At 39.4% G+C, this 24,793-nt stretch overlaps 1 protein-coding gene across 2 annotated transcripts in view; it reads left to right on the plus strand.

Moving 5' to 3' along the window:
- Window positions 1-24,793, plus strand: part of Mid2 (midline 2) — a 96,517-nt gene that overhangs the window by 56,087 nt on the left and 15,637 nt on the right. The window contains exons 4-7 of one of the 2 annotated variants that reach the window (XM_028767486.1): window positions 11,105-11,212; window positions 12,943-13,091; window positions 22,913-23,040; window positions 24,220-24,453. In XM_028767486.1, coding sequence (XP_028623319.1) covers window positions 11,105-11,212; window positions 12,943-13,091; window positions 22,913-23,040; window positions 24,220-24,453 — 619 coding nt within the window. The remainder of the gene's footprint in view (window positions 1-11,104; window positions 11,213-12,942; window positions 13,092-22,912; window positions 23,041-24,219; window positions 24,454-24,793) is intronic. The other variant, XM_028767487.1, reaches the window with a different exon arrangement.

Here is a 24,793-nt window from a genome sequence, read left to right on the forward strand (position 1 = left end):
ACTTGTATCTCCTTGTGGGTTTATAACCAATTACTGTGTAGTAGAAAAGTAGTGAGGTGAAAGAACACCAGATGAGCAGTCCAAACATAGCTCCGGAGTGGCCTTTTCACTTACAAATAATATAATGTTGGATGATTCCGTCCTGTTTCCAGAACTCACAGTTTAGCAATAAAGTGACAAGGTAGAAATCTATGTGGAATATTTTCAATCTTTTTCAAATCTAATCTGTCCATAGTTCTGATGGGATATTTATATATTTTATTTATCTATTTATTTATTTATTTATTTATTCTTATTTATTCACTTTACATCCTGCTCACTGCCTCCATCCTGATCACCCCCTCCCACAATTCTTCTCCCATTCCCCCTCCCCTTCTCTGAGCCCATGGGCTCACACTTGTTATCCCCTGACCCTGGCACATCAAGTCTCTGCTAGGCTAGGTGCGTCCTTTCCCACTGAGGCCAGACATGGCAGTCCAGCTAGAAGAACATATACCACCGACAGGCAACAGCTTTTGGGACAGACCCCTGTTCCAGTTGTTCAGGACTCACATGAAGACCAAGCTGCACATCTATTACATATGAGCAGGGAGGCCTAGATCCAGTCTGTGTATTATCTTTGGTTGGTGGTTCAGTCTCTGAGAGCCCCAAGGTTCCAGGTTAGTTAACTCTGTTGGTCTTCCTGTGGAGTTCTTATCCCCTCTGTGGGCCTGCAATCCTTCCTCTTATTCTTCCATGAGAGTCCCCAAGCTCCACCTACTGTTTGGCCTCGGGTTTCTGTATCTGTATGAGTCAACTACTGACTGGAGCCTCTCAGAGGACAGCCATGCTTCTGTGTGCAAGCATAACAGAGTATCATTAATAGTGTCAGGGATTGGTGCTTGCCCATGGCATGGGTCTCAAGTTGTGCTGGTTATCAGTTAGCCATTCACCACAGTCTCTGCTCCATCCCCTGTCCCTGCATTTCTCGTAGACAGGATACATTTGGGTTTGAAAGTTTTGTGGTGTTCCTATTGCTCCATTGGGGTTGCTGCCTGGCTATAGGAGGTGGCCTCTGAGGGGATTTTTTTAAAAGTAGATCTCTACCTCATTTCACAAAGAAAATTTGTGTACATACATAAAACACTAGATGCAAAACCTAGGTCGTACCTTTTCTACTTTTTTCTTTCATGTCCTGAGCAATTGCCTTGGATAAAAGGGCATATTGGTGGAAACAAATGGAGAGGCCCACGGCCAAACATTAGGTGGAGCTTGAGAAATTCTGAAGAGGGGGAGGAAAGAGTCAGAGCCAAAGGGGTCAAGGACACCACAAGAACATGGCCTACGGAATCAACTACCTGGGCTCACTGAGACTGAATTGCCAACCAGGGAGCCTGCATGGGACTGACCCAGGCCCTCTGCACATATGTAAGAGTTGTGTGACTTGGTCTTCATGTTGAACTCCTAACAGTGGGAGCAGAGGCTGTCTCTGACTCTGCCTTTGTGACTCTCCTCCTACTGGTTTGCCTAGTGTAGCCTTAATAGGAGAGGAGATGCCCAGTCTTACTGCAACTTGATGTGTCATGGCTGGTTGACATCCATGGGAGGCCTGCCCTATTCTCTTTTATGTATTGTATTTTCCTATAAAACCAAGAGAAATACACGAAGTGTTTCCAGCAATTAAATCTAGAAAATGTAATTACCTTGAGAGAAATCACTAAGAAACCTGTTTTCTCTGCCTCTGTCTGTCACTAACACACACATATATACACATGCACAGTCACATGTATCACGTGCATGCACATATATGCCTCTGTCTGTCACTAACACACACATATATACACATGCACAGTCACATGTATCACGTGCATGCACATATACAAACACACACGGTGGTTAAAATCAGACATGTACAGGCTGCCTAGTTTAAAACCCCAGCTTTGACTCTAGCTAGAGGACCTTGTACAAATTTCTGCAACCTCTGTGCTTCCTAATTTCTTTTCCAGAAAGAATAATGATAGCGCCTTCCACAGAGGGCTAGTAGGTGAACTAAAGCAGCTAAAATACATGACGTAATTAGGAAAGTGATAAGCAGCAGAAAGTGTTAAATATTGTGTATCTGTCCCATAAGCTGACAGGAAATTTGTCTCTTAGTCAATATCTGTCTGGTGCCCAACTCATTAGCATTCTTGCACCACTGGAGATGGCTTAGCTTCCATTTCCCCCTTGCCTGGCCTCAACAGCTATTTCTCATCCATGTCCTAATGTCTCATGGCCCTTCCTTGCCAAAAATAAAACCAGCATAGGACCTGAGGCTGTTCGAATTGCTTAACTTTGCCCAAGTAACCTTTGCTACCCTCCTAGGTTGTAGTTCCCGAAGTATAGGGAACTAAAAGTCATATTAATAACTTCATATATTTCTTAGTTCTTAAGGTGGACACCTTTTCCCAAATCTAAAGGCTCAGATCAGGCATATTGGAAAAAGTCCTGCTTCCTTGAGTTATTTGTATGTAAATCTTCACCTACTGTCTTTGAAATGTTGTGGTGTTTTGAAAACAACATAAAAGATTTCTCTTCTTCCCTTTATTCCTTTGAACCTAGCAGCTCTCTGCGGGAGGTGCTGGTGCTGGTGAGGGGGGTTATGTATATATCTTAAAGTGTGATCTGGCTTAGCACCTTAGCTTTGATGCTACCACAGTCAGCACTATGCCTGCTTCGTAAATATTGCATTTTCTTGAAGGCATCATTGTAAAAAGCAATAATGTTTTGCAGCTTTGTAAGATGGCCAAGCTGTTCATAACAGCTTCTTGGTAATTCATCAGTTGTCCAATTTACCTCTCACTTTCCCTTCTCCCATGCACAGAAAGCAACTGCAGGTGAATGACTTTCAACTCAGGCTCTTTTGTCTGACATTATGGAGTGTGAGACAAAGGAACAGAACAGTAATGGAAAACAGGAAATGGGGAGTTTGCTGTGTCCTCTCTCACTTCTTTGAGTCCTGTGCCTGTTTTCTCTCCCTGTATGCTTTGGGTGTTAGTATAACACTAAGATCCTGATTCAGAATGGCAGCACATCTTTCCATAGTATATCTGCAACCTTCATGGGTTTCTTTTGCGTGTATAAGCATGTGTATGTACATGTATGTACACATGTGGGGGGGGGGAAGAGGCTGGTATTGGTTGTCTCCCTCTCTCCACTCCTCCCTGCCTTATTTTTTTTTAAACAGGGTCTCTCACTGACTCTGTAACTTACCAATTCAGCAGTACCAGCAGACCAGTGAGCTCCAGACATGTAGTTTCTTGTTTTTCCTCAACAGTATTCTTGAAATTGTCCACCACCACGCATGGCTTTTTATGCTTGTTCTGGGGATCTAAACTGGGGTCCTCGTGCATGGCAGGCACTTTACTCAGAAAATCATTTCCCCAGCTCCATTTCTTTTCTTAAGAAAACACCATCTTGCTTTATTCCTCATGATGGCCTTGATCTCGGAAACCTCCTGCCTCAGTCTCTTGAATGCTACAAGTATAGGTGCAAGCCACTTTGCCCAATTTGAAATCTCTTTTTAAAAACATTTTGTGTGTGTGTGTGTGTACAGGAAAACATCTGAATGCCCTTTCCAATTTCCAATTTCTACACCCTTTTTTTGAGACCATGGTCTTATTACTGAACCTGGAACTTGCTGTTTTGGCTAGACTCTTTGTTGGCCAGTGAGCTCAGAGACCTCTGTTTGTCCTCTCCCTGCTGTATTGGGGTCATGAGTGCTTATGGATATACCTGACTTTTTGTGTGTGTGTTAGGGATCTGAACTCTGGTCCTCATGCTTATGCAAAAGCAGTTTACCCACCAGACTAGACAGACTGTCTTCCAGTCCCTGCATTGCTGCTTTCAAAGTTACTTCACTCCATTGCCTGTGCAATCTCATCTGCTTCACCAGGCACGTTCTCTACTGTTCCTCCCTATGCCTTTACATACTTTATTCATACCATCCGCTGCCTGGGCTTCTCTCCCTTTAACCCCACTTCTTCATGTCCAACTGTTGCATATTTACCTAAGCCAGATGAGCTACAGAAGACATTTTATGATCTTCTGTGATTATCGACTGGCAAAATTAGATGCTTCCTGGTATGTTCTCATAGGGCTTTGATGTATTTCATATTACTTGAGTGTTCTTTAAATCATGATTAGTTGTATTCACACTTCATTCTTTCTACTAAACATTAAGTGCCTTGAAGGCAGAAGCTGTGTTTTTCATCATTGTATTCCACTCCTTGTAAATGGCAGGCACTCACTGTTTGTTAAAACAAAAAGTTCTCCAAGTGACCTTTAATGCAGGAATTTTAGAAGGGTCTAGGTGGAAGATGATGATTTGAGTAGACCATTTCTTAGTTGGCATTGACTTGTCCAGTGGAGGATACTGAGATGGAAGAGCCAGATAGCAATCTGGGTATATGGGATAATTTATCAGTAAATAGGTATTGTTTCACCTGAGCCGGAATTCTTAGTGTCATCTGAACTCCTTCACAACTCTCTATAGGATGGATGATGTGAGAGTGAAGAGGAGGGTGTGGGTGAGTGAGGATATTTCTCACAGAGGCAGAGGGAAGGCAGAGGAACTTTAAACACGGGGAATAAAACAAAGACTTGGAGAATGAGGGTCGAAGAGATTTCTCCTTAAAATTGTCAACTGCACTTGCAAAGGCTTATTGATTGTCAGTTGAGAGGGTTTAGAAACATCAAGGAGATAAGCCTCTGGGCATGCCTGGGAGGGATTCTCTAGATTGAGTTTATTAAGGTGGGAAGATCCACTCTAACTGTGGGAGGGACATATATGGAGTCTTAGAGTGAATAAAAAAGGAGAACACCTGCTGAGCACCAGCACTCACCAGTCTTGGTTTCTGATTGTCCATGGAATGTAACTAGCTATCTCAAGGTCTACCTGCTGGCATTTCCCCACCGTGATGTACACTCGAATTGTGAGCCAAAGTAAGCTCTTCCTTCCTTAAGTTGCTTTTGTCAAGTATATGGCAGTAGCAATAAGGAAAGGAGTTAATACAAGGTCTCTGAAAGGAGCTAAGGGTCTAGGCCACTTACATTCCAATACAGAATTGAAGCACTTGCCAAAAATTCGGTTGACTTAGGAAAGATCTTTGTAACCTATGCCATTTGTGAACACCCCATTTATTTGTTTCCTTGCAGTAAAAATCCTCTCAACAAAGGACCTGTGAGTTTGAACTAGAGAAGGGTGGACAGTTAACAAGAGTAGATCATACTTTACAATTAGTCTTGGAGCGGAGACGTTCTCAGCAGTAGAGTGTTTGTTTAGCACGGGTGAGGCCTTAGGTTTAATCCTCACCACTCAAAAAAGAGGAGCGGTGTACAGTTGGAAAACAACATGCAAGTCAAGTTCTTGCTGCAATTGAGAAGAAAATTAAACAACACGGAACCAATAAGACCTGGGAATTTGCCAGGGCGGCCTGGGTACCTAGTAGTTAGTCTTTGAAAGAGTGAGGTTAAGATTCTTTGTCTTCAATATAATAGAATGCTCCCCAAAGACTTTTTGAGGTAGGGAAATTCACACAAACAGGTTTGCAGAATTACCCCACTGGTATCTTCAACGAGGATAAATTTTTATACATAAAATTTAGTATAAATTTATATCAAATCATTTAGCCAAGCCCACTAACTTGAAACAAAGTTCAAATAAAGAGCTAAGCCGGGCGGTGGTGGCGCACGCCTTTAATCCCAGCACTTGGGAGGCAGAGACAGGCGGATTTCTGAGTTCGAGGCCAGCCTGGTCTACAGAGTGAGTTCCAGAACAGCCAGAACTACACAGAGAAACCCTGTCTCAAAAAAACCAAAAAAAAAAACAAAAAAAAAAAAAAAAAAAAAAAAGAGCTAGAGCCTCTCACACACCGACTAATCCGCCAAAGACATTTAATGAGACAAGCTGAGTTATTTTAAACTAAGGGTTAACATGTAACCGAAATAACCTTACTGTATATTCAAATAAAATTGCAAACAAAACCCTGGCCTTTCAAATGCCTTCCAAGCAATTTGAGTAGTTTTATTCACATCATGAAGACAGATTTTCCCTGGAGTTTTTCCTGTTCAGAAAACATTTCAAGACCTTGCTCTTCTGGGCTGCTTCTTGACATGGAAACATTTTAATGTCATTGCTTTAGCCTTGATTTGGAATTTTGCCTCTTCAGCCAACTTTCTGCTCTACTAGTTGTGCTTGGTTTTTTGTTTTTAATGCAGTGGCTCCCAATCCCCATCCTAGGTTCCACACTTCAACTTAAATTTTCTCAACAAAATGTATTTACTATGGCATACATACATACATACATACATACATACATACATACATACATACATGTATATTACTGGGCCAATTCTATCAGCAAATGTTCTGTAAGTAATCATTTTGTACAAGGCATTGTGCCAGGCACAGTGGAAGGAACAATGCAGTGGAAAAAAAAACTCTTCTTGTTTAATTGATGATTTTTGAGCAAAGGGTGTATTAGTTATGTTTCTTGTTACTGTGACAAAATACCTGGCCAAAGCAATTTAAGTACAGGAAGGTCTATTGTGGTTGGTGGTTGGAGGATGCAGTCTACGATAGCAGAGCAGGAAGGGCAGCAGCAATGGTACAGCTGCTCACACTGTGTCTGCAGTCAAGAAGCAGCTCACGCTGCCCTTTAATTCAGTCTAAGACTCCAGACCACGGCGGGAGTGCTGCCCACACTCAAGGTGAGTTTTCCTTCCTTAGCTAAGCTTTCTGGAAACGCCCTCATAGACACAATGAGAGCTCTATTTCCTTGGTGATTCTAAGCACAGTCATGTTGACAGTGAAGACTAACCGTCATGAGATGGTTTCTCATGTTTGACTTGTCCATGAAGACTAACCGTCATGAGATGGTTTCTCATGTTTGACTTGTCCTGTTTGCATCCTAACAACTTCCTAAATCATCGTAAAGTTTGTTATTAACCCATATGATCCAGTGAGACTTCTTCATTAAAAAGCTAACTGAGGACATCCATTATTTTACTTTCCCTTCCTCTCAAGAATATTTGATGGAGAGATGGATGAGTGGTTAGGACAGCTTATTGCTCCTTCAGAAGACTGGAGTTTAGTTTCTAAGCATTCATATCAGGCTGCTCAGAAGCACCTGGGACACTAGTTCTAGAGGCTCCTACATTATCTTCTGGCCTCTATGTGTAGCCCACCAGTGTGTATGTACAGAAAGTCACATACACATACATAAAAATAAATCTTAAAAAAATCAATTATTTTCAAGAATATCATAAAGAATAAAGTTCTTGACATGGAGTCTCATTCAAACCTTGCTTGATTTTAAATTTCTTCCTTCTTAACTTTTAGATATCTAACTCCTTCCTTTAGTGTTTAGCACAAGCCTCATCTCCTTGTGGTGTCTTCTCAACTTGTTCACTGAGAGTGTCCTGTTTCCTTTTAGATTCTGTGTTTATAGTGGCCGTGACTCAGTTGGTACTTATCTTATGCTACCTTGATTCATTTCACACACACACACACACACACACCATCCTTCCTCATCTAGATTGCTAAGTGTTTGAAGACAAGGCCTTGCATAATGCATCTTACAAAAAGATGCTTAATAAATGTTTGATGAAGTAGGCAAAGAAAGAGTTATGGGCTTGCCCGGCAAAAGAATTATTTTGAGAACAGAGATTTCAGTTAAAGAAGCCTTTTGAAAAATGGGCAAAGGGTCATAAAGGAATCAATGTATTGGCTACTTGGCTCAGATCCTCATTTTATTGCCAGAGGAACTTTAGGGAGATCCAAATGACAATAGAGAAAGGCTTTGGGATTATTGAGAATCTACATGAACTATTAAAAACAAGTTTGCTGTGAGACTTCTAGTGATCTCAGAGTCTACACCCATAAAGTCTCAAGAACATGACTGCCCAAGTTAGACGAGAGAGAAGACTATGAGGCAAAGAAGAATGGGCAACTAAGCAACCCTGAGATTGGCAGAAAGTCTTTCCCAGGAAGTACACATCAGTTGCTTATCTAATACCAAATTATCAGTCCTGAAAATATACATACAAATAACATACTGATTGAGCATGTTGTATTTAGAAATACACACACACACACACACACACACACACACACACACACACGTAGGACAATTAGTGAAAAGAGAGTCCATGAATTTGGAGGCAACTACGGAGCAAATGTATGGCAGAGGTAGGAGGGAAGCAAAGGGAAGGAGGAAATTATATAATTATGTTAAAATATCAAAAATAAAAGAAAGAAAAAACCTTTTTTTTCAAAATAGTTACTAAATCCAAGTAACTGTAATAACTATTGATAAAAGTGAGTAAATCAGAAGTGGATAGTAGACATGAAGGAAAAATAATTTCCTTATTAGATATCGTACACAGAGTTTATACTAACACAGAGAACCAAATGGACATATCAAACAAGCAGTAGAAGTTGCCTTTTTTTTTTTTAAGATTGTCATTCAGTTCACTCCAACAGATACTGACATAATGTCTACAATGCACCATTCACTATTCTGGAGATAGACAAAGCATAATCTCTGCCTCCAGACTTCCTGTGTAAGTGGGGAAGACACCCTAATACAATTAGAGTAATATGAAATAGCAAGCAGTGCTACTGAATTCTATAGAAAACATATAAATATAAGTAGGAGAGTGACTGATTGTATAGTTGCCAATGAAGAAAAGGCAAAGAAGGGATGCTTGTAGAGTTTACCTTGGAAGATAAATAGAAGTCTGTTCAATAAATGAGGACATGCCCTGCCAAATAAAAGAGTAATCTCAGGAAAAAGTATAGCACAGGCAAATTCATGGCATTTTATGGAAACAGTAAGACATCCAAAGTGATGAAAGAAAAAAGGATGTAAGACTAAAGATGGCTAGTGCAAAAGGGATGGTGATTATCAGAAACCAAACACAGGTGTTGTTCTAGTGGACTTGAGAGGAAGGATGTGCAGTTGTTAAAAATGTGCCGTCTGAGTGGAACTCTCTGGAGCCAGTCTCGTCTCTATCACTCCTAATTGTGTAGGCTTCAACAAGGCACTAAATATCTCTGGACTCGTGTTTTCTTATCTGTTGAATGGAAATACTGATACCTTTCATAAGGGATTGTCTGGGGGATTGAAAGGTGATAAATATAATCGATTAAACTGGTGGCATACCATGAGTGTTCTGCAACGTTTAGTCCAAGGACTAAATGACAAGTAACAAAGCATGGTGTCATTCTCTGCTATACCAGGAGCAGCCTGAAAACTCTAATGGGAAATGTCTATGATTCCAGATCTCTAAGCTATGACCCTGGGAGAACTAGATAGATCCCTTATTCTCAGAGGAATGAGAGTTCCTTGAGATGATATGATGTCTACCTTGAAAAAGTAGAGCTAACTTAGGGAAAGGGAGAGGAGGCTGAGAAAAAACAACAATGGAGATGGGCCAGAGGAACTGTTCGTTTAGAATAAATAAAAGCTGTCATTATTGCATTCCCCCTGGAAAGGGGTAATAAAGAAAAGTAAGGTTGCCATTACGTGGCAAACATTTTGACTAGATAACAAATATAAAATTGGGGCTGGATAGATGTTTCAGTGGTTAAGAGCACTGTTTGCTCTTGCAGGGAACTTGGTTCAGTTACCAGATGCTATATGGTGGCTCACAACCATCCATAACTCTAGTACCACAGTAACTGTCATTGTCTTCTAATCTCTGAATTCTAAATAATTAATAAAACCATTTAAAAATACCCAGCAGGGACCCTAAGGAGAGAGGAGATAACAGAGTCCAGGGGCAGATGTTTTGCTGGAGTTGGATCTTGTAGAGGAATCTTTTGAAGCGAGTAACAGACAATGCAGCCCCTCCTCCCCAGCTAATTACCGCACATCAAGCTCCTTAAGTTTTGATGCTCTCAAGAAAACCATTGTCTATTTCTCGGCTTTCTAGAGCTCTGCTCAAGTGGTCCTTGAATAGACTCTTGGGATGATTGTTCTTCTCTGAGTCACTGCTCCATGTGCTGCTGAAATGGAAGTGAACCTTGTTTGCCAGCTCCTGCTGATGTTCCTCCTCAGCTAGCCCAGGGATTCATTTAGCAGAGCTCAATTTGAAATATGGCTTTTGGTACTTAATTAGCAATGTGACACGGAACAAGTTACTAAGATTCACAAAGTCTCAGTTTCTGCATTTATGAAGTGAGAAAAATGGCTTCTGTATTAAAAAGTTATAACGATATTTTAATACATGAACTACTTTTCTGTGTACTGTTTGGCCTGTCAAGTGCTTCAAAGATGTTAGCTCCTTGTCTCTTCTTTCCTCATTGTATCTGAGGAATCCCATGATCTCCTGCCTTTATTTTAGCACCTCCTGGGGACTTTGTACCAACCAATATCACTAGTAGTCAAAGAAAGGAGGTGAAGAGATCTGTCCATGGAAAGACAATGAATAGTGGCGTTTTATTCAACTCCATCCTGACTTTGTGGCAGAGATATGTTGATGTAGAGACAGTATCTCAAAATAGGAAAAGTATTTAGATATTGGATAGAATTTTTTCTCTAAGCTAAGAAATATGAGTAAAACATTATGACAACCATGAGAAAAAATAGCTACACATTCATATGTTTAATGTAAAATCTCTCTTCACATTCACATATTTAAAATCAGAAAACTGAAAACCTTTTAAGACAGAAATACGTTGTTGCACTGTAATCTTAATATCATTGTGCCAGTGGAAGAGGCTCTTCTTTCCTTGAGATGCATGAATCTTCTTGCCTTCTTTTTGAAAGAACCACAGGAGGACAGGTTGATGGAGTAAAGGGATTTGCACAGTGGGAAAAACATGCCCCCATCTCATCTGTCCTTCTGCCCAGCCTTCCATTAACCATCATGACCTACCAGAGGCCTGGAGAGCTTCCTATCTGTGGTGCTTCAATGCCTTTGCATCATTAATACCATCATCTCTACTCTTCTTCTAGGAGTGGATCTTATCGAGGGAGGTATGGAAGAAGTGCATGTTTAGCTGTCAGTCCGAACCTTTTAGAGGCAGCAGGGGACAAAAGCAATAACCATTGTGTAATACTTTGGACTTTCTTGGCAGGTGAATACTGCTATGCATGAGGCAAAACTTATGGAAGAATGTGACGAGTTGGTAGAGATCATCCAGCAGAGGAAACAAATGATTGCTGTCAAAATCAAAGAGACAAAGGTAAACCACAGTGCTTCAGTGAAGCCAAGATGCAGTGACGTTTCCCAAAAGTCAGAGTTCAATCCTGATGATTGCACTTTGAAACTGAAATAATAAAATCAACAAGAAATGAGGTCATAGGGAGAGATACCAAGAAGTAATGTTTGGCCTTTGCTAGGAGTCTGATAAAAAATGATGGTAGCTCTGGGTGATGCAAACATTCTATACCTCGACCTGGATGTTGGTTGTGTGTGTGTGTGTGTGTGTGTACACATATGATCATTCACTTATGATTTGGGTGATTTACTTTAGCATGTTTTGGGGTTTTTGTGTATGTATGGGTGTTTTGCCTGGGTATGTGTCAGTGCACCATGTGCATACAGTGTTCTTGGAAACCAGAAGAGGCTTTTGGATCCCTTGAGGCTGGAGTTATAGCCAGTTGTGAGCTGGCATTTATGTGTTCTAGAAAAGGAATCGTTACTCTTAATCACTGAACTATCTTTCTAGCTTCTCCTCCCTCATATTTTAAGGTAATAAAAACAAAGAAATGATGGTAGAAACATAGATCTAGCTTCCAGAAGAAATGTGACCAATTTCTTGACTGCTTAGGACTTACAAAAAGTGTTGAGACACTATTGTGATTCTGTAAAAGGATGCACTCTGATATAGTAGAAGTATGCATGGTAGATCAGAACATGATGATCCTGCAGCCAGAAAAGCTTGGAGACATACAGTGCTTCTGCTATGAGTTATGGAAGATATAAACCATCTAATGATAGAACACAGGGAAAGGAAAAGCAGAATAACTGCTAGAGAGAAAGTGATCTTATTCAACTTTTTCAACTTATTAGATGTAGTAGATGAAGTAGAGAGAGACGAGTCAAAGAACTGGAGATTTCTTTCCCTTTCTTTTTTTGTTTTTTGTTTTTTGTTTTTTGTTTTTGTTTTTGTTTTTTGAGTCAGGGTTTCTCTGTGTAATAGTCCTGGCTGTCCTGGAACTCACTCTGTAGACCAGGCTGGACTCAAACTCACAGAGACCCGCCTCTGCCTCCAGAGTGTTGGGGTTAAAGGTGTGCATCATCACACCCAGCAGATTTCTAAGCAGGGACCTAAAGAGTAAGAGTCAAAGACATCAGGTGAGACTCTCCATGCAGCTTCTGTACGTATTTAGGCTGCTGGTAAATGATAATGATCATAAGCCCATGCTATGTGTACAGTGTGTAAAGTTATGGGTACCTCATTTGATGACCAATACTTTGTGTCATACTGGATGGTTGCAACTAACAATGAGCTGAAGTTTCCAAAAAATACATCGTGGTAGGTATATAGGTACTTAGAGAAACATGTACATGTAAATATAGCTACTCATAAATAAAAATGGGATACATTTGTTAAACTATGTGCAAAAATACGTTGCCAATAAAATGTAAACAATGGTGATCTCTAGGTGGTAGAATTGCTTTTTACATTTGTACTTAAATTTTTCTATAATTAACATGCATTGCTTTTACAATCAGAACAATGTTATTAAGGAGGATGTAGGTAAAAGGGTGGATGGCTGAATGCAATGGAAGTGATCAGGCCATACATTGGCCAAGAGACTTAGCAGGCAGGGTGAGAAGGTGAACAACTGGATATTAATTACCCTTATTTTTAGAATCACCGCGGCAGATCTCCTTCATGTTGTTTTATTGTTTTTAATTAAGCGCAGTATGCTTTATGTCATCTTTTCTCTTACCAATTCTTTTAAGGTTATGAAACTGAGAAAGTTGGCACAGCAGGTTGCTAATTGCCGCCAGTGTCTTGAGCGGTCAACAGTCCTCATCAACCAAGCTGAACATATCCTAAAGGAAAATGACCAAGCACGCTTTCTGCAGTCTGCAAAAAATATTGCCGAGAGGTATGTGTGCTTCTCATGTTCTTTTGAAATGCCTGCTCTTGTGCAAAGGGGCTGGCATAAAGTCACTTAATTCTCTTCAGGCATTGTGTAGTAACTGGCACCTGAAGATTTTTACCAGCTAGGTAATTACTGAGCCTTAGTGACAAATTACCCTGCAGATTTCTGGACCCCTTTCTCTGTCTTTGCCGCCTGCCAGCTCTTTTAATGCATAGCCAAGCATAGGGCTACCTCCTGCCTTTAGCTTCCTGCTAGGTCTTGAGCAATTTGTGATAGTTGTGGTGTGTGGGAAGACAAACTCCAGGTTACATTGACAGGATGTGCCTTTCCTAAGCCTATGCATGTTTTTATTTTTTTAAATCAATTTCTCCCCAACTCTCTTGCCTCCAATTCCTCCCTCATCCCCCACACTAATTTTTCCTCCCTTCTTCATGTGATCTATCTTTCTATCTTTTTTAAACCAAACCCCTTGAGTTCATTTATCGTCTGTATGTGTATGGATGTATGTACAGTTTTTGTTGTTTCCATTTAGCTTTTCCTGTGTAAATTCATTAGAGAAGTAATTCTTCGGCTTTTGTTTAATCTCTTTGTAGTTCGGAAGTTAATGTCATGAACCTTGTTTCAGAGAATCAGAAAACTCGTGGATCATTAATAGTCTACCTATTGGCCCAGAGTCTGTGCTCTAATGTAAACCACTATCCAGTTATTCACCTGTTGTTCAAGGGGCTACAGTAGACCATTAGTCTGGATATGATCTTCTTTACATATTCCCCTCTCATTCACTGAAGACTTGTTTTTAAGGTCATGCTCTTCTTATTGGCACTGTCATCATTTTGAGTGAGTTCACTTGGACAGCTTACCCATGTAATATGCTTACCTAGCCATTCACCTTCTCTGATATCTTCTCCAGAGACTCCCAACTCAGATCCACGTCATCCACTCACTTCCTAGGCATCATCATCATCATCACTCAAAATCACACAGTCATAACCTAAAGCATCACATTTTCTAACCACAACCTCTTTTGAATTTGAATACATCTTTTCTTTACTTTATTAAGACCTCTAAGTCTTCATTCCTATTCTTCCCCATTTCCTACCAGAGACCTATTTCTACTTTGTTCTAAGCTTATTTGGACTTAATGACTAATTACCCCAGCTATTATATTTTCCCAACCCCTTTTCCCATTGTCCTTTAACTAATCACCCTGACAAAATCCTATACATGAATCAGTCCAACCATTCCTACTTTTCTTTCATGCTTGTATTTGACTTTCTGAACTATGGTAGAGAAAATTCACACAACCAAGGATGAATCACAGTACTGAGTGCAAAGTACTGACCAGAGTAATTTGGTTAGGTTGGTTCTATAACTAAGATATTATGAATAGTACTGTAATGAACATTAATATATAAGAATGTCTACCATATGGTGACTTGGAATCTTTGGGGTAAATATCCAGGAATGTTTTAGCTGGGTCATACCTATTTTTACTTCTTGAGTAACCTCCATATTGGTTTCCATAGTAATTTACTAGTTTACATTCCCACTATCTGTATATAAGGGTTTTCTTTTATCCACAACCTGGCCAGAATTTATTATTTTTTAAATGGCTACCATTCTGACTTATATACAGTGGAATCACAATGTAGTTTTTATTTGTACTTTTTGATGGCTAGTGAAGTTGAACATTTGTTCATTATTGGCTGCATTTCATCTTTCTATTTTTGGGTTTGATGGTGTGTATACATGCATGTATTATGAAGGTAAACATGTGTTTCCTCACTCACAATTTTATGTGTGTGCATGTGGTAAACAGGGGACAATCTTAGGTGCCATTACTCAGTCTCCATCCACTTTGTTTTTTGAGGCATGTTCTCTCACTGGCCTAGAATTCAGCAAGTAGGTTAGGTTATCTGGACAGTGAGCCTCAGGGATCTACCAATCTGCCTTTCCAGCACTCAAATGTTAAGTGTGTGCTACCATATCTGGCTGGCTATTTTTTTATGTGGTCTCTGAAGATATTCTAGATATTAACCCTCTGACAGATAAAAAGCTAGCAAAGATTTTCTCCTATTCTGTTGGCTATCTCTTCACTCATTTAACTGTTTCCTTTTCTATACAATTTCCTTCTAATTTCACGAGAAATTATGCCTCTCACCTTGCATAAATCTTACCTCCAAGACCTGCAATAGTGATATTGTTAGAGAAAAAATGCAGGAGAAACATTTCCAAACATGAGCAAGGATATAATATTCTGTCTCTCTTGAGACAGGCTCTCAATTTTAGCCCTTTTGGCATGGAACTTACCCTCTAACCTAAACTGTCATCAAACGCCAAGCAATACTCCTGCCTCAGCCTCCTGAGTGCTAAGATCATGGATACAAACTGCCACCCTTGGCTTTCTTAGTTTCATCTTTCTATTAAAATTAAACATTTAAATTTAGTTTAGCATTTGCATTTTTATTTTTCAAGAGACTTTCCTTTAAAATGTATTCTATTGATTCTTCCAGAATTTCATCCAATATATTTTGATCATATTCGCCCTCTCCCCCAACTTTTCTCATATTCACCGCCACCTCTTTAGCTACCCAGTTTTGTGTTCTTTCTTTTTATTATCCCATCATCTACAGTTGGTGCTACTAGCTAGTCTTGGTTGTGAGGCCTGCCATGAAATGGGGTTGATTGACCAGGGGTAACACTGTTAAAGAAAACTGACAGGCCCTTTCTCAGTAAGTTATCAAATGCAAATAGCTCCTCGGCTAGGGATGGGACTTCAAGCCCATCTTCCCTTTTCCATACTGAGATTTTTGTCTGTATTGAGCTAACACATATCTTATGCATGATGTCAGAATTGCTGTGAGTTCATATGTGCAGGAGCCTTGTTGTGCCCAGAAAAGTTTCTTTGAAGTCCTTCAGTACTTCAGACTCTTAAAATTTGTATGTCTGCACTTCTTGAATATTCATGAGCCTTAAGGAGAAGAATATGATATAGGCATCCCAGTTAGGGATGGTAACTTTGTAGTCTCTATTCTTTGCATATTAGCCACTTATGGATCTCTGTGTTGATTGCTTGCTGTCTACTGTAAGAGAACATACGGAGCCGGGCGGTGGTGGCGCACGCCTTTAATCCTAGCACTTGGGAGGCAGAGGCAGGTGGATTTCTGAGTTCGAGGCCAGCCTGGTCTACAGAGTGAGTTCCAGGACAGCCAGGGCTATAAGAGAAACCCTGTCTCGAAAAACCAAAAAGAGAGAGAGAGAGAGAGAGAGAGAGAGAGAGAGAGAGAGAGAGAGAACACATATGGAAACCTACTGTAGAAGCATATCTGTGTATCTATCTATCTATCTATCTATCTATCTATCTATCTATCTATCTATCAATCAAGATAGGAAGAATTTAAATGAACTTACCCTATAATGGGGAGCAGATATAATACCCCAACTAGATTATCACAGGCCAACACATAAAACAAAAAATCTCAGTGCAAGGAATATGTTATCTCTTTTAGAACTGTTGGTCAGTAGGATCTCACAGATCCTTCAGGACATTACAGACAATTGCCATTACTATTGGTTACCCTCTAAAACTTGATGGTAAGAATTTATTGTTGAAGATACCATGTACTTGAGTCATAAAACATGGAGACATTAAGCAGGTACTGGTCTGAAAGCTTCCTCCCTCCTGGAAAGTACTGTATAAACTACCAGAGGAGAAAAGTAATCATCAGTATCGGCCAACTGTGAACTCTGGGAGCCACAATAAGGACTGGACTGGCAGGATGTCCTTCCTGGTGGAATAGTGCCACAAGTGGTATAACCAATAAGTCTTGTTTGGATCAAAAGCCTGAGATGGGAGCCATAGCTGGAATCATTAATGAGGCCAAGAACTGGGTCAAGAACCTGTGGTTAGATAAGTCACAATTCCTTAAAGATAACCTATTGCTATTGTTGTGCTAAATGCGATAGTATTAAAATGACCCCAAATGATTTATTGCTATGCCCATAGACCAGTCCATCTCTCAACCCTCATCAGAGCAGAGACTTCTTGATCTGTGTATTTTTCTTAACATTCTATTCTTATTTTGTGTATATAAACTATTTGCTTGTTTCTTTAGAAGTTCTGCAGCGTATCTGTTTTCTCCAAGTTTATTTCTCTGTTCTAGGCACTTAAATTCATAAATATGCCTCCTTTAAAAAGAATTTAGGAGACAAGTTGTCGATAAATGAAAATTTATTACCAGTTTAGCTGAACCATGGAAAGATTTGTAGTCTCTTTCAGTCCTTTTTATTCAAGTGTTAGAATGTTATAGAAAAGATGAAACAGAAGTCAGGAATTATACATAGGTTAAGGTATTAGAACTGTGTGAAATATTGTTCTAGGAGGCAAGTTCCTCCTCTCATTGGGATGATAGTCCCAGCTTGGGATTCCTGGGGAAATGATAGTTCTTTGCAATTCCTTATTTCAGTTCTCTGATAGCTGAAGGGAGAGGCCCAAGTATCATCTGTATTGTAGCGCCTTTCCTACCAGGCCCATTACATGACTTTCTGTATTTCTATGAATACCTGGTAAACTTTTGACTTCTTTTGAAATTTTAGCACTGAAAGGTGCTGAGAAGCTGTGAGGGGGCGGGGGCAATTTGTTGCTTGGTGAACTTCACTGTAGAATTATAAAAAACGAAGTGCCAGTTTTTTATTGTGGGATCTCAACTGTCAGTACTGTAGGTGTTTTTTCTTTTTGAGTCTCTTTCCCTGGGAAGGAATCCTCCACCATCCTGCTGTGGGGAGGGGTTGTATATGCAGGAAGGTTGAGGGACAAGCTTATAAGCACAGCTGTCAGCATTCTAGGAGCCAAACAGGGAAGAAGAGTGAGTCTTTCCAGACTTTTTTTTTTTTTAAAGTAAGATGTCAAAATTCTGCCGAAGTAAACTTCACATCTCCCTCCAGGCTGAGGCAAGGGCAGGCTGTTTGAGTGACTCTGGGGCTCTGGCTTTTCTTCATGCAAACTTTCAACTTTGTGTCACTAAATCAGCTTGATGTTGGCTTCCCAATGCAGCTTTTTCTGCTGTGTTGTTGGTTACTGCACATCTGTCCTGTTCTAGCTTCCAAACATTTGTGGATAATCTCTTAGTTGTTGGCATCTATTTGTTTCTTTCTCGTTGTCTTTGTGGGTTTAGATCATTTTTATTCCTTTTCTTTCCAGTGGGATTTTAGGAAAGCAGAGATGAGATTATATATTTAAACCACTATATTTAACTGTCCTTAGTCTGCAGGCCTCTGAAATGTTGTCTCCCATCTTCACATTACTGAAAGTGGTTTTTCAAGGTCACCAGAAGAAGACCTTGTTGCTAAATATAAAAGATGCTCCTTTGTTTCCTCTTTCCCTTTAATCGTATTGGTATCTCAGCAGCATGTGACCCTACTGACCACTGTTACTTAGTTTCCCTGTTTTGTCTCACAAAAATTCCCAATACCTGTCTCCTTTACTTTGATTTCCTTTTCCTTTTTTCTTTCTTTCACCCTCCCTCTCCCTCACTCCCTATCTCTGTCTCTCCTTTTCTCCCTCCCCACTTCTGTCTCTGTCATTGAGAGCAGGTTTTCCATGATCTGTTTCCTTAATGATACCGTTCTTCCTGATTCAGTATTAGGAAAGTCTCCTCTCCCCACACAGTTTTCCTTACAAATCCATTAGCTTTTAAGGCTTCAATTACCATTTAATTACAATCAACTGCTATGTTGATCGTTCCCAAATCTCTATGTAAATCTTTTCATGTGCCCAAGTGCATGGAGTAGATGGATATCTATGTAATACCACTCGAGAATCATCTACCCAAGATAAATGCTTTTTCTCTGCTCTCTCACAGAAACTAAAATTCACCACCATCCTTATTCATTGTATTGTATTAAGGTACCATCACTTCAGATAAAATGAAATTTTAGCTGAGAAAGATGCGGCCCTTCAATACTTTCTATATTGTCTGCATGATTATAAAGGCTTTGAAGGATTGCAATGAGATGCTAATGTAGAGACGAAGACCACAGAAAGGTCCAGCACCCAGTATTGCCACTTTTAACACAGTCTTGTTCTTCCAGTTACCACTGACACTTGGGAATATAGTATTGTAAGACACACACAGGCGTACACAAACACACTTCACAAATGTAAGATAATGTTGTATACTCTCTTATAGCTGACATTCAAAATAATATATCCCAGAATTTCTCTATTGTTGACAAACTTTATTTTTGATGGCTTATAAAATTTTTCGTGTGTGTGTGTGTGTGTGTGTGTGTGTGTGTGTGTGTGTGTGTGTATCAATGCTTATTTCAGACTCAGTGTTAGAGAATTAGGTTACATATGGTATGCTAAGTGCATTTATAGTTATCACTACATGAATGTCACTTATTTGCAAGAATTTTATGAAGGGGGGGCAATGAGCTTATTTGGCAGTTAAGAGCACTTGAAGACTAGAGTTCAGATGTCACCACCCACACAAGTGACATGCCCTACCCATGCCTGTAACTCCAACTCTGAGGTGTATGGAGACAGAAGGATGTCTGAGATTGTCTGGCTTCCAGTAAACATTTAAAAAAAAAAGCTCCAGGTTTTGGCTGACCTAGAACATCCCTTGTAGTCCATGGTGGCCTTAAGTTTGTGAAAATCCTGCTGCTCAAGTTCTGGAATTACAGGTATGCAACACATCTGACTTGTTTTTGTGTTGCTGCTGTTGTTATTTAATTTTTACATTTATTTATTTATTTATTTATTCATTCATTCATTCATTCATTCATTTGTGTCTTTCTGTGGGTATGTGTGTGGACTCACATGTATGAGGTCAAAAACAACTTATGAGAGCTGATTGTGTCCTTTCACCCTGTGGGGTCTGGAGATCAAACTCAGGTGTTTGGGCTTGATAACAAGCATCTTTGCCCACTGACCATCTCAAGGCATCATTGTTTTTATGGTTTTTGAATGATTTTGTGTGTGTGTTTGTGTGTGTGTGTGTGTGTGTGTGTGTGTACACAGTAAATCAGTAGATTCAACCTGAGGATTTGCAGTAGCAGCCTGAGTTCTTTTCAGAGACCTGCACTCAAGTGAAGCGAGGTTCTTGACTGCAAGCAGGATTTCAGATTGAGTCAGTATGAAGCAGAATTGGAGTTTGTTATGAAGAATGTTTGACATAGATTTGAACTTGGGGGTGTCAATAGAAAGAAAAGTGTTCAGGGAAAGGATGCAACACACCCAAGAGCATGAGCCTGAGCTTCTCACGTGAGAACCCCACCACCTTGAATGTCTTAGTGGCAGCTCAATATAAGATTTTAGAGGTGTTTGAAATCATATACTTCAAGGTGTTTCAAAGGGAACACCCCTCCTCTGTCACTTTTCTTCCTTTTGATAAGGAAAAGAATGGAAGGGCTCTGTCAGAGCCTTGGGTAAGATTTCAACCTGTTCAGGTAAAACCGGTGATCCACAGGTTACACAAGGGTGTTAAGATGTGCCTTTTATTACAAACGTGGTGGTTCTTGTAAGATTCCTTAATAGTTGAAGGCTTATAGAAGACAGTCCCTAATTTCCCTGTCCTACTATCCTGCCTCATTACCACCTCACTTCCTGCTTATTCCTCGGTGACTTAAAAAAAATCTACTGCTAAGGCATTCAGGGGGATTCTCACTTGAGAAGCTCACACTCAGTTCTTCCACTACAGCTTTAAAACTGTTGTTACAACACAAATTTATGCACATTATTCCTTTACCGAAACTTGCTCTGGGGAGATTTGTCCTTGGTCCCATGTTCCTGTTAGATGACTTATGTTTCCCAAACCCTACTTACATTGCCCATTTAATGTCTCCATCCCCATGACCTGTAAGCTCATTGAACACATGGATCACGGCAAATTTGTTTCCTTGAATACCTGTAGAACAGAGCACAGCGTGCGCCACATTAGTTTTGCTTAATAACTTTTGGGTAGGTGAATGGATGGATAAGTAGATGAATATAAGAAGAAGATTGGGAAGGCCAGGAAAAAAATATGACAGGTTTTCTGACTTAACATTAAAATTGTTATTCATAAAATTCTAGAAAAATAGCTGTTCAGTGTGAAACCTTAAGATTGTTTTGTGCTGGACATCCAGTTGTATAGCTTTAATCTCAGCACTAAGGAGGTACTAGAAGAGGATCACAAGTTCAAGGTCATCTTCAGGTACATAGGAAGGTGAAGGCCAGCCTAAAGTACACCAGGTTCTGTTAAAACAAAACAACAAAATGAAGCAAAACCAAAAATAAAATCCAAAACAGTTGTATGGAGTTAATCTCTCATTTATTTTTACTGTCATGTATCTATTCCAGAAATATCTACAGTTTCAGAAATAGTCAAAAGCCATTGTTTGTAGATATGCAGAAGAGTTTATGTATTTGTCCAATTGCTCATTGCCTTACAAATGGCTCAGTATAAAAATTGCTGTTCTGATTTTACTCTACTCCACGCTTCCTCTGTCCTCTAGACCATCCATAGTGTTTACAAGGTAGTGTTTCCTTCCATCTTGTCATCTGTATGCACAAGGAACTTCATTGACTCTGATTCAAGTCTGATACAGGACTAAAACCTGAATATTTTTGTAAAAGTGTCCCCAGATAAGTCTTATTAATCATTGGATCATAAAATTGCTGACATGTATAACATGTATACTTAAAAATTAGGAATCAGATACATAGTTATGGAAACAGAATTTAAGATCAGACAAACATGGCTTCAATTAAAATTTGACTTTTACTAGTGTGTGTGATCTTGGCAGCCTACTTAGGTTCTAAATGTGCATGCTTCCTCACTTAGAAAGTGGAAATAACTTCTACTATATAACATTGTGGTAAGGAGAAAATTAGGTAATTTACGTAAAATTTTTATTTTCATGCACAGGGTCTTATATATACTAAGCATTCTATAAATATTAGTATTATATTGTTTTTGTAAGTCATTCAGTTATGCATTCAACATATATTCACTATGTGTTCAACATTGTTTTAGGAACCAAAGAAGTTATAGGAGGTAAAATAGGAGCCTTATTGCTGTGTCTCCTAAAGTTAGTTGGACGATTGAACCTACAGATGTAATAACTCAGTTAGTAGAGTGTTTGCCTAGCATACACAGAGCCTTAGGTTGAATCCCCAGCACCTCCTAAATGGGACATGGTGGCACATGTCCATCGTCCTAACCCTCAGGAGATAGAAGTAGGGGAAACAAGATTTCAAGGTAATTCTTGGCTGTTAGGCAAGTTCAAGGCTAGCTTGGGATAATCCTATTTCAAATAAATGCATAAATAGGAAAGAAACACTTAGTTGGGGACATAATTCTCACTGTATTATGCAATTCGAGAATAATACAATGAAATGTAAATATTTTAGAAGACCAAGTAATGAACAGTATTAATGGGGAGACACTAATCCAACATGGTGGTTTGTTAGTTAGCATGAAAAAATAGACATAGAAAAGCAATCTTAAACTGCTCTTACCAAGCCAGCAGAGGTCTACTTTGATGCTGCCTGCCAGATGGAAAATGATGCTGAGGGGAAAAAATCCTGTATTTACTTCTCAAAATTAAGACAGGATGGGGGAGTGTGTTTGAGGAACGAACATATGTGTATAAATATGGTATAACTCTTAATTGGTTCCTCATGATTAAAATGGAAACTGTTTTCATTGGAAAGACAGAGATACAGTATTTTCACTTACAAGTGATTTATTTGTACCTAGTTAAACCAGAAATCAAACACTAGATGAAGGTTGCAAGCCTATTTTGATGTATATTGATGTCTTTTTTTTTCTTTTCAGGGTCGCTATGGCAACTGCATCTTCGCAAGTTCTGATTCCAGACATAAATTTTAATGATGCTTTTGAAAACTTTGCTTTAGATTTTTCTAGAGAAAAGAAACTATTGGAGGGGCTAGACTATTTAACAGGTGTGGAAGAGCTGTGCTTTCCTTCCTATTGTATTTATTTTTTCCCCTTCTGTACCCTTTTGACTAAAGTAAACTGCAAAGGAAAATATTTGCCATAATTAAAAAAAAATAAGCCTTTTCTTGTATGTGCAGTTTTTCAGATAAGATCAAGTATGTTCGAGGTGGTATGCTTGTAGACCACATATACCTACCTTTAGAAACAATATGTTTGAGTTCATGTGACTTAAAAGTGGACTTCTGGCTGTGGCTAATTAGCAGAGATCTTGACCAGTGTTGCGTATAGTTCAGTAGCAGCAAAAAAAAAAAAAAAAGAAGTGTTTTAACAAAAAAAAAAATCCAATTTATTTCTTATAATGCAACACATGATTCCCCTGAGCTGTTAGGACTCAGGATAAGTTTTCCAGACACATTTTTCATATAACAAATAGCTGTCAAAGGTGACAGCCTACAATTGTTAAACTGCCTGTTATAAAGACTAATAAATATCCGTGAAGAAAAAAGATAGTAAAAGATAATGCCAGCTTGTTCAGAATGCTGGCTACTTTCAGGATTACAGAATGGTCATTTCTTGAGAAAAATCTATATATAACGACTTTGTTGTTTACAGCTATATTGTTATTATATCAGTGCAGCCATTACTTATTATCTGTTTCATTCCAACACTGTAAATTAATTTTGTATCATTATTACTCATAACAAATCTATAAGGTAACTATCATGCTCATTTTACAGTGGGAAATTCTCATTCATTTGCAGTTTAAATACTGTCAAATGCGTAGGAAAAATTATTTTGAAATAAAAACAGGTTGAAGTCCATGTAACAAGAAAACATTATTTTGCTTTACTTATATATGCTTTATTTATCTGTGTGCTTTTACAGGCATTCTAGAAAACTGGAGACATCATTACAATAAGTTAGTCTTATATATTTGTCACAAATGTGCTTGGGGGGAGCTGAGGTCTCAGCCCATTGCTTCAGTCTGCATGGTTGTTGTCTATTAAGAAAATTTCTTCGGAGCTAGAGATGGTAGCTCCGTGGTACTCTGCTTGTTTAGCGTGGGCTTAATCCCCATTACCGAAAAAAAAAAAGAGAAAAGAAAAGAAAAAAGAAACAAAAATTCCTGCTACTTCTGAAGAGACAAGGTATTTCCTTACCAGTTTCTTCACTTTTCCTTTCAGCTCCAAACCCACCATCTATCCGAGAAGAACTCTGTACTGCTTCCCATGACACCATTACAGTCCACTGGATCTCAGACGACGAGTTCAGCATCAGCTCCTATGAGCTTCAGTACACCATATTCACTGGCCAGGCTAACTTCATCAGTAAGTCATGGTGTAGTTGGGGCCTGTGGCCAGAGATAAGGAAATGTAAGGAAGCAGTAAGCTGCTCAAGATTGGCCGGTGCGCCACGAGGCAAGTGTTTGTAAGACATGTGAGGTTGTTTAGTATAGACTTTCGTAGACAGTGTAAGCTCCCCAGGGTATTGTAAAACATTACTGATGGCTGATAAGCTAGTTGTCTATTTTCTTGCTGGGTAGTCACTGGGATCTTCCCTAATGGTTTATGTAGTTTGTAGCCTTTCTTCAATCCATACCACTCCATTGACCCAAAGTGCTGCTAAATATCTGTTCCTGGGTAGCTAAGTCACCACCATTCCATGTGAGTGAACCTCCCTCTCTCCCTCTTCTCCCCTCCCCCTCTCTTTTTCCCTCTCTCCCTCTCTCCCTCTCTCCCTCTCTCCCTCTCTCCCTCT

Source organism: Grammomys surdaster, unplaced genomic scaffold (assembly GCF_004785775.1).
Source record: "Grammomys surdaster isolate TR1022 unplaced genomic scaffold, NIH_TR_1.0 173, whole genome shotgun sequence".
NCBI classification, from domain to species: Eukaryota; Metazoa; Chordata; class Mammalia; order Rodentia; family Muridae; genus Grammomys; species Grammomys surdaster.